This window comes from Nanorana parkeri, unplaced genomic scaffold (assembly GCF_000935625.1).
Source record: "Nanorana parkeri isolate BGI_ZX_2015 unplaced genomic scaffold, ASM93562v1 scaffold68, whole genome shotgun sequence".
NCBI classification, from domain to species: Eukaryota; Metazoa; Chordata; class Amphibia; order Anura; family Dicroglossidae; genus Nanorana; species Nanorana parkeri.
This window is the reverse complement of record NW_017306336.1, coordinates 2,062,067-2,072,526: the sequence shown is the minus strand read 5'-3', so window position 1 is coordinate 2,072,526 and position 10,460 is coordinate 2,062,067. Positions and strand designations below refer to the sequence as shown.

Here is a 10,460-nt window from a genome sequence, read left to right as displayed (position 1 = left end):
ATGTCTGTGTAGCTAGCTCAGTGCAAAACTAGGCACCTAGACAGGAACATGCCCAGACTTATCACCCTAAAAGCATTGGCTGACTCATCAATGCCATCACTTAAATGGGACATCCTCCATCCAGTATGCCCTCCCTGTAAGCATACCCCTAAGTAGGCTCTTTAGGAACAGGGCTGCACTGCAATGTATAACTGTCCTGGACCTGTAAAGCACCTTGCAGCAATGGCACAAAGGGCTAAGGATTGTGCCCGACAGTATCCTAAACATATTACAGGCCTCCTTATATGTTCCTTCAAACTGGATCCAGGTACAATCCTCCAAAGCTCTGATGAGGAGAAAACGAATCTGGATAGCTGCCGCAACGGCTGTAAGCAGCATCCAGGAAACTTGCTGGAAGAGGGAGTGGAAAGGATTATACAGGGCTGTTGTCACAGCTTTGATTTGACATTGCATAACTATCATAAATAATATTTAAGATTTGCTGCTTACATTTTAAGGTGCTTTATACTTGCTTACAAATTCTGCCTAGCTTCCCCCTATGTAATGTTAAGAAGGGGCTGTGAAAGTTATGCTTACTCTAAATAACCCTGTCTACAACTGATAATGAAATCTGCCAGCACAGTACAAACTAGATTTGAACACTGTCTGCCCTAAGAAAGAGTTAAAGATTGAGAGGAATCCCAGTGTCTCCCTCAGTTTGAGACTCTATTTTCAAAATCAGCTCAGAGTAGCTTGGAATGTGCACAAAGGCCTTCACCAAAGCAATATCTAAAGTGTAAAAAACTTATTTAAAAAAAATATTCTTAGGTACACCGTGTGAAATAGTGAAACCACTGCCCTGGAGCTGTATAGCACCCTGTGGCTAACCCAAAATGCTGCACTATGTGCCAAGGTGGGGTCTTCAGTTCAGCGGGGTCTGAGTCCTGGACCAGAAGCTGGGGGGGTCCTGATCTAGAAGCTGCAAGCAAACAATCTTGAAAGAAGAAACATGCCAAGCATAGGAATAATGGTAACTAAACTACCATGTTACCCTGAGGAGACATCCGTCACCTAAGGACACTAGTCAAAAACAGGATTTTCTGGAGTGGAAGGACTTATATGAGGATCCTCACGGCTCTGGCCAGTGCCCAGTCACCTGATCATACCTGCATATCATCCAGTCGTCTCTGAATATTCCTGAGTCCTGTACGATCAAGAAAATCAATAATTTATTTTAATGTCCACTGAGGGACAGTGTTTCATATTCATGAACCGTTGGACATCCACAAGCAGTTCAGAAAACAGAGTGGTATGTAACCCCAATAAAGAGTTTAGTAAGGAGAGCCCAACCAAACAAAAATAGAGCTCAAAAAGCTACCTGCAACACTTTTTGACCAGAATGTGTGCTGCCAAAGGCCTTTTGCAGTATTACAAACCTAAGACACACAAGCCTGGTGGTGAAAGACTCGAGATTCGCCCACTACTTTGGTGGAGGAAATAAGGGGACCTTTCTCTTTTACCAGATATGCCTGAACAACAGTACAGATGCTCCTCGCTTAACGACTTACCTGTTTTGCGACCACTCGCACTTACGACCGACCTCCGAGCAACCTCCGACCTCGCACGTCAGCGTCAGTGCGACGTGTCACCAGGGGAAGTGACGTCCTCCGATCTTCACTGCGGGTCCCGGTGAGTATTTTCATTGCCTGATGTACAGTACACTGTTTGGTACTGTACATCTGCAACGCTATACAGTACTGTACTAATGCAGTACAGTACTGTATAGAGTTCCTCACTTAACGACCAATCCGTTTAACGACCTGGTCGTAGGAACGGAACTCGGTCGTTAAGTGAGGAATACCTGTATTGCAAATCCACCTGGGATAAGTGAAACTGGAAGCTAGTGCTTCTTTCTGAGGATCTCCTGCAATCCGACTTTCTGAATGGAGCTGTGGCATTCAAATAGACTTTGACAGCATTTGCCACATCTAAACAATGGAGTACAATCTCCTTAGGATGCATAGGACATGGACAAAAAGAACGCAAAGCAATGGGGTTGATTTACTAAAGGCAATTAGGGTATTTACTTTGTAAGGGAATTTTAGAGTGTTGTACAGGCAGAAGAAACACTTACTTGTGGACAGTGCAGCTATCTGGATTTGGAAAGTTTTTCTTTCAGATGCTGTGATCAGTAAAGCCTTTCAACACTGATCCTGGAAGCAAAGTGTTGCACAAGCAGAGGAAATGCTTGCTAAAGTATATGGTGTGCTGTTTATTGTCGGGAAAGTGATCAGAGTTCCAGCACTTGTGGTGGTAATCACTTCATGTTATATGTACGCCACTCACTGAGAGAAAAATGTTCTGAACTGTGTGGACTGGTTTATAAACGAAGTGGGACTTTATATACTTATACTGTTTCCAATCACTTAGATTAGTTCTGATTTTTTTTTTTTACGTTGTTGGATTGGGGGATACACTGTTTTTAGAGCTTCATTCACTTTGTAAATGGAGTGCTGCACTATTTTGTTATATAGTTGCAATAAGGACCCTGATGGTGCATACATTGAACGGAAGAGGGACTCTTTGTCCATGGGGTCTTTATAAAAGAACTCATCGGAATAGTAGTAGTCCAGTCCACTATTTTTCACTGCAAGGGGAAAATGACAGAAAAATACTTTGTGTGGAGTAAGGGCCTGTGTAGATCAGGGGTCTCAAACTCAATTTAGTCGGGGGCCACTATACAAATTTTTCAGTCCCATGGGGGCCGCTACTATATATGGTACCAGTTTGAATGTATGCACATGTTACAAGTGGCAACAGTCACCGATTCAAATTAATGATCGGGTGACAGCTGCTGCATGTAAACGCCTGCACACCGCATGTAATCATATGTGAAAGGATTACATGCAGTTAGGAATCAATCACTCTCCCTGGATACATGATTGTTTATCCAGGGAGAGTGATTGTTTTTGTAACTGCATGTAATCGTATCACATATGATTACATGCGGTATGCAGGCGTGTACATGCAGCGGCTGTCACATGATCATTAACTTGAATGGGTGAAGGTTGCTGCATGTAAACGCCAGATTAATTATTCCTGTGCAAGAAAACGCAAGTTTGTGACACTGGAATCCCTAATCGCACCTGAAATATAGGGGACTCCACCCCATTCCAATCTCCCCCCCTCAAACATAATAATACACCCCCCTTCCAATCCCCCCCACACACACATAATACACTTTAATGTCTAGTGCAGACCTTACTAATCATCCATGATTCGGCCGGAGCTCAGAATTGACAGAGCTCCGGCTGGAGCTGACAGGAGCAGCTCTGCATCCGACACGGTCCTTGACCGTGTGCCTGACTTGTCAGCTGGCCACATAGTACCGACTCACGGGCCGGTACTTTGAGACCACTGGTGTAGATGCTTCCAATCCTTATAGATAAGTTCATCAACAATGGATGGTGAGAAAACACCTTAAAGCAACATAAAACCCTGAGCTTTTTTTTCCTGTTACACATCTACACAATGGACATTCTCCAAAGCCAGTTATTTGTTTTAAAATAAAGTCTTACTATTTTAATGTTTAGAAAGTCTGTTGTGCTCGCTCCCATTGCTCTTCTCTCCAGGCACACTTCCTGTCACTTAATAAGTGCCGTGCGCATTGCTTCTGGTGATGTGCAAATCTTTGCCTACAACTCCAATGAGGCAGGGAGGAATCATCTCTCACTGCACACAGCTGCCTCCTCACTATACACTGCGACAGTTTAATTGCTTGTAATCTGATCTGCAATGCTCTGAATGATTAAAACTAGAGGGGAGGATTTGTGGGCAGAGACTGAGAAGACACGCTCTCAGCATGTTGTAGTCCTTCACTTGAACGAGCACAGAGAGTGGCTACTTTTCAGCTCCCATACGGACCATGGAGAAGAAAAGTAGCCAGCCTCTGGCAGGAAGTTGTGAATGGAGAAAAATAAAATGGATTTTGGAGCCTTTAGAGCTGAATAATGACAAAAAAGGTACACATTAATTTATTATGTATATAATAGAAGTTATTTTTATTTAGTTTTTGGGTTTAGTGTCGCTTTAACAGACCATTTAAACTTGTAAGAACAAAGACCTTTCCACTTGCTTTGAAAGAGCGGTGGATACACCAACTTAAAGTGACATTAAACCCTCAGATTTTTTAACATAAACAATACTGTAATGTGTGCCTTACTGTAATCCATGGTTGTTTCCCTTCTCTTTGCTGCTCTTCCTTTTAAATCCGTATCTCTTCTCATGCTGGGCAGAACTTCTGTTTTGCAGCAGACTGCCTTGTCTCAGGAATGGATATATGGTGTCTGTGTGTAGGTTTGCAATCTCAGCAATATATTCTACAGCAATGCAGAATACCTTCAGCTATAGAGGACTACAAATCCTAGCAATACATTATACAGCAATGCAGAATATAAGGCTACATACAATGTGTTGCTACCCATGGCTGTGTGGGGTCTCACCAGGGCTATACGGGGGCTCAGAAGCATGTGTGGGTTCTCCCCAGGGCTGTGTGCAGGTCTCACTATGGCTGTGCAGCGGCAGAGTCTAACCATGGTTGTGAGGGTGGTGGGAAGGAGGAAGAGATTTGGGGCCGGACTGGCACTGGAAACAGGTGCTGCGAGGTACCTAGCAAGTGCAGGACATTGTGGCAGCCGAAGATATTTAAAAATTTAAAGTGCTGGTATCAGGGCATTATCACGAGTACATCTAAAAATGCCCATTATCGGCACCGATACCAGCGCATCCCTAATTGTAACAAAACTCACCACATAGGGACACAATGTAGACAAATTAATTTGAGTATATTATTCATTTTCACAAGAAAGAGCCATCAGATCTTGCCTGTACTTGGTAAATGTGTAAACTTTATGTGTACATTGCATTGCTTTTTTATGTTTCCAGCTAAATACAAGCAATTGAAAATATAACACATATGATAAATGAACACACAATTCTATATTTCTAAAATCTGTAACTGTTAACTACAAAATCTAATCACCACATTGTGAAACTACACTTTTTAATCAGCACTTATTGCAAGTGCAATGTAACAAAACAAACTGCAAGAATGAAAAAACATGAATGCACATCTTCATTTCTACTCATTCAAATCTTAGAGCTGATTTACTAAAGGAGTTGAGTATATTCACCTTTCAAGTGCATTTTCACTTATCTTAGTAAATGAGGTGGAACAAAGTAAAAACTCACTTTGCAAAGAATACCCAATTATGTGAAAGGAACGTGTAAAAACAAAAAAAATTGATTTTTACTCACATGATTGTCAGCACAGCTTTACCTCATTCACTAAGCTGAGTGAATCTTCTCTTTTTTTAAAGTGAATTTTTACTTAGCTCCGTAAATGAGGTGAAGTTGTGTGGACTTCAATGCACACATTTTGTTCCCTAAACACATGATTGTGTATTATTTGTAAAGTGAACACGCTCCAGTTCATTTATAAACCGGGGTCTTTATCTTCAAATTAAGTTGCAAACAATCTGCCAATTAAACAAATATTGAAATGACAAAATATTGAATGTTTGTATTGTAATTAAGATAGAAAAATATCAAAAGTGCCATTTTTTTTCACTTTAAGGCTGTAAATAAACCAAAGCCATAATCAGGGTCCATATATTGTTGCTCATGGAAGTGCACATATCTGAAAAGGGCAAGTATTCATTTTTTTCAGGTTTACTCATACTAGCCATTAGGAAAGTCCAACTTATTTTCCTTGGCAATATAGAATGGGTGTGTCATTATTTATAACAATCAGAAACATAAAATGGCAAACATGTCTGAATTAAGTGGTTGAAGCTTAGTATTGAATAGACAGCAGCATATGGCACAAGTAACATTTTATAATTGTAACTCTTTAAATTTTCTGAGCAAGAGGACAGCTATTGGCATAAAGGATTGAACATAAGAAAAGCCAGATTTGTTCTACAAGTAGTAAAGTTTGTCAGCAAGGGACAGATGTGGTTCTCTGTGTAGACTCTGTCCCACCAGGAAGGCCAGTTTATGAGCATACTGACAAGGAGCTGGCACTCTGATAACTCCCTGGATTGAAAGGAAAGAAAATGTGCAATGTAAATGCAAACAAAATAAATAACACCCCCCCCCCCCCCCAAAAAAAAAACCCATGCAAATGAATGTACGCACAACAGGTACTCACTGGCCAGTTATAGTACAGGTGGCACATTTTATATGTCAATCTCTGCATGTAGTCAGGCTTCAAAGCCCCAGTGTCATATACAACGTTGTAGTGTGTTGGAGACACTGTACCTTGTCTCACAGACTGACTGACTATGAAGAAGTCGTACCTACAGGAAAAACACAAGTATAATGTTGTACTAAAACACAATATTCTACAACAACCTGTTAAAACTATTTTTTCTGCTTTGGGATTACTGGTCTAAATATGAGTGAGAAGCAAAATAGGGCCAATAAATTCAGTTATTTTCCAGCTTCAGAGAAAATGTATCACATATCCTGGGGTGAGTTAGCCACTTGAAGTCCGTGGTGTTAAACCCCCTTCCTGGCCAGGCCATTTTTCAGTATTCAGCGCTGCGGTACTTTGACTGACATTTATTCCGTCATGCAACGCTGTACTAAAATGAATTTTATACAATTTTTTAGGGAGACATAGAGCTTTCTTTTGGTGGTATTTGATCACCACTGGGGGGTTTTATTTTTTACTATATTATGGTAAAAATTACCGAAATTAAAAAAAAAAAAAAAAACATTTTCCCCTATATTAAATGATAAAACATTTATTACCCAATTTTTTACAAAAATATAAGAGTCGGGGTCACGTCGGGCAAATAGATACCAAACATGTCAAGCCTTAAAATTGTGCGCGCAAAACCTCAAAAAACTACAATACCCAAAATTGCCCATAGGCGACAAATTAAAAGCTTTTACCGCTCATCAGTTTAGTGTTATCAGTGATTGATGGCCCTGAAATGACGCTCTCACTCCGACGTTTGCGGCAATATGTAACATGTGTAGCGCAATTGTCATTTTCGCATGCTGGCGCATCAAACGCGTATTTACGTTTATGCGTGTAAACGTGGGGGTGGGGGACTTAAAAATGTTGGGGGTTCTTTTTTTTACGTGACTTATTTTTTTTACATTTATTGTTATTGCTATCACATAGGGGGATAGCAATCCCCCTATATAATAGCAAAGGCACACCGACAGGTCCTCTTTATAGAGACATTGGGGGACCCCACAAGAAGCAGAGAGCTGCTTCATCAGCTTCTTCTCTCTGGCTATAGCAGCCAGATGACTGACAGGTGAATGCGGAAGTGATATAATACACATCACTTCTGCATTCAGACCTCGGAGGGAGGTCAGCACTCCCTCCCATCTTATAGAGAATGCAGCCAGACAGCACATACATATGATCGGCAGGCTATAGAGCCGCTGATCGTATGTATATCAAACAGCCGGTAACGGCTGTAAAGAACGGGCGGGTTTTTCCTGCCAGTGTGTGCGAGCAGAAAAAAAAAAAGCTGTCTGATGCTTCTGAGTGCCGTAGAAAAAAGTTACACACTTTCACAGTTCACTCCTCTTCATTCCCAACCACACTCTGCAAAGAAGACATACTTTTGATTCACAGCTCTTATTTTACTGTCTCTGCACTTTCTGTACATAAAATAAGTTTCCCCTTCCAGTTCTAATGCCTGTGCTGACTCCTGTGAGAGCGTGCCCCCTCCCCTTGCATTCCTGTGACCACTGGAAGAGCAGAGGCAGTGAGATAAGAGCTGTCAAACGTATGTTTCCTTTGTAAGAATAAAGGCAAATGAGCTATCAAAGTCTTCTACATCGTACAGAAACTTGGGATAAAATGCAACCTAGCTGTGTAAGTTAGGTGACTCAGCTGTGAAAAATAATACAAGGTGTGACTTCATCTTTCATATTTCCATTTCTCCATCTGTCCCCCCTGTGTCAGATTTATTAAAGTCTGCAACATGAATGTTCTCAAATGTAATTTAAAAACTGAAAGCAAAGTTATGTGTCGTTGCCCAGTTATTACACATACACAGTGGCTTACCATTCAGGTCTGGTGACTTCTACATCAACTATTGTCCCAGGAGGTGGATTTTGAAGTCTGCCACCCAAACTAGCAAAGAACCTGGTATTAAGTCTCTTCTTTACCACTATAACCGAAAGCCTGGGACTGTAAAACAATTGTATTTAATAACAATTAGGCAAAAGAATAACAAAACAGAAGGCCAAAAGAGTAATTGCAGCACAAAAACAGGATTTTTGTTTTGCCTGTAAAATCGGTTTCTTGAAGTTCAGGAAGAGGACACAGCGATTTAAACTTTGAATGGATGGGTTATGCAGCTACCTTTAGGTGATTGGACAGAAATTTGGCCTTTGATAGTAATCAAGACTAAACAGAGGTCTAGGCCAGACTGGGAGAAAGTTAAAATGTGTCCCACTGGAGTACTTTATGGGATGGAATTTCCTTGCTTTGCAAAGCCTTCTTGGTGTGATGGTAGACCTTATGGCAGGTTGACCTCCTAGCTTTCAGAAGCTTAGAGAATACCCTGGCTAATAAAGCTATCGACTAAGAAGCAGGGTTGAATACTGGTCCCTGGGACAGGAGGTCTGAATGATCCTAAAATGTCCAGAGTTTTGCCCTCCGTCTTGATCCTGTGAAGAAGGGAAGGCAAAAGCTTCAGAGGAGTTAAGGCATAATTCAAGCTGAACTAATCCCAGAGTCATTAAAGTGACACAAAGCTCAGGAGCTTAATCTTAAAAATGCTTTTAAGTACCTTATTTACCGTATTTTGCGGTCCATAAGACGCACCGGACCATAGGACGCAGGGAGGTCCGGCGCGCCTTATGGAGCACTCGACAGACTGTAGCTTCTGACACAGCTTCTATGACAGAAGCTATGACAGAAGCTGCAGTTAGTGACCGCTGAGACAGGTGGCGCTGTGATTACAGCGCCACGGTCTCAGTGATCACACAGAGCAGACGAAGAAAGTCCGTTCTTCGTCTGCTCTATGGTGATCTCCATCGTCGCCGCTGCTCGGTTTTAATACGAGTGATCTTATTAGATCACTCGTATTAAACGAGCAGTGGCTCCTACTGCTGGATACGATCGCCGCTGCTCGGCTTTAATACGAGTGATCTCATTAGATCACTCGTATTAAACGAGCAGTGGCCCCTACTACTCGCCCGGCGCCCGAAACTGCATGTCTCGGGCGTCGGGATTCGCTCCATAAGACGCAGGCACATTTTCCCCCTCTTTTTGGGGGGAAAAAAAGTGTGTCTTGTGGAGCGAAAAATACGGTATTACAAAAATGTATTTTATTTGTGTATCACTCAGCTGTAGATCCTCAAACCATCTCTGCATTCATGCTGACACTGTCCTTCCTTCTGGAGGGTGACTACGTTTGTTGTCCATGGTAAAGTAGTCAACGCTCCAGGCTATCGCTCCCGTGATGGACTACAATCTCACATCCGGAAGACTTGTACCCGGGACAATTCTTACTATTTTACGGACTTGAAGGACCAGGATTTACAATGAAAATGAGACCAGCTTAGATAAGGAACCCGAAGCTTGGGAGGGGTGAAAGGAACCCTTCTTGAAAGAGGAAGCAAAAGAGGTTTGGTTTTGATAGGAAGGTTCCCTTACCCTACTACTTCCTTGACATACAGTATTGTGCAAAACTTTAAGTCAGGTGTAAAAAATGCTGTTAAGTAAGAATGCTTTTAGAAATATAAGTGTCAAATAGTTTATTTTTATCAATTAATAAAACGGAAAGTGAACAGAAGAGAAATCCAAATCGAATTAATATTTGGTGTCGCCACCCTTTGCCTTCAAAACAGCATCAATTCTTCTAGGTACACTTGCACACAGTTTTTGAAGGAACTCGCCAGGTAGGTTGTTCCAAACATCTTGGGGAACTAAACACAGCCCTTCTGTGGATGTAGGCTGCCTCAAATCCTTCTGTCACTTCATGTAATACCAGAAAGACTCGATGATGTTGAGATCAGGGCTCTGTGGGGGCCAAACCATCACTTCCAGGACTCCTTGTTCTTCTTTGCGCTGAAGATAGTTCTTAATGACATTGGCTGTATGTTTGGGGTTGTTGTCCTGCTGCAGAATAAATTTGGGGCCAATCACACGCCTCCCTGATGGTATGGCATGAGGGATAATTATCTGCTTGTATTTCTCATCATTGAGGACACCATTGTCCCTAATCAAATCTCCAACTCCATTGGCAGAAATGCAATCCCAGACTTGCAAGGAATCTCCACCATACTTCACTGTTGCCTGCAGACACTCATTATTATTATTATTCTTAAGCCCAGCAATAAGCTATTGATGTGCAATCTCAATAGCTTATTTAAAGTGGAAAGGTGATACTAGGTATCTTTTGGACCCCCAGTATTACCTTAAAGAGTACCTGTCCCCCCCC

The 10,460-nt window shown here is 41.7% G+C and overlaps 1 protein-coding gene across 1 annotated transcript in view; it reads right to left on the bottom strand.

The window, feature by feature from the left end:
* Window positions 1-5,958: 5,958 nt before the first annotated feature.
* Window positions 5,959-10,460, bottom strand: part of PIWIL1 (piwi like RNA-mediated gene silencing 1) — a 98,942-nt gene continuing 94,440 nt past the window's right edge. The window contains exons 19-21 of the mRNA XM_018576481.1: window positions 8,075-8,200; window positions 6,191-6,338; window positions 5,959-6,075 (exon numbers count right to left, since the gene is read on the bottom strand). Of these exons, the coding sequence (XP_018431983.1) occupies window positions 5,959-6,075; window positions 6,191-6,338; window positions 8,075-8,200 (391 nt within the window). The remainder of the gene's footprint in view (window positions 6,076-6,190; window positions 6,339-8,074; window positions 8,201-10,460) is intronic.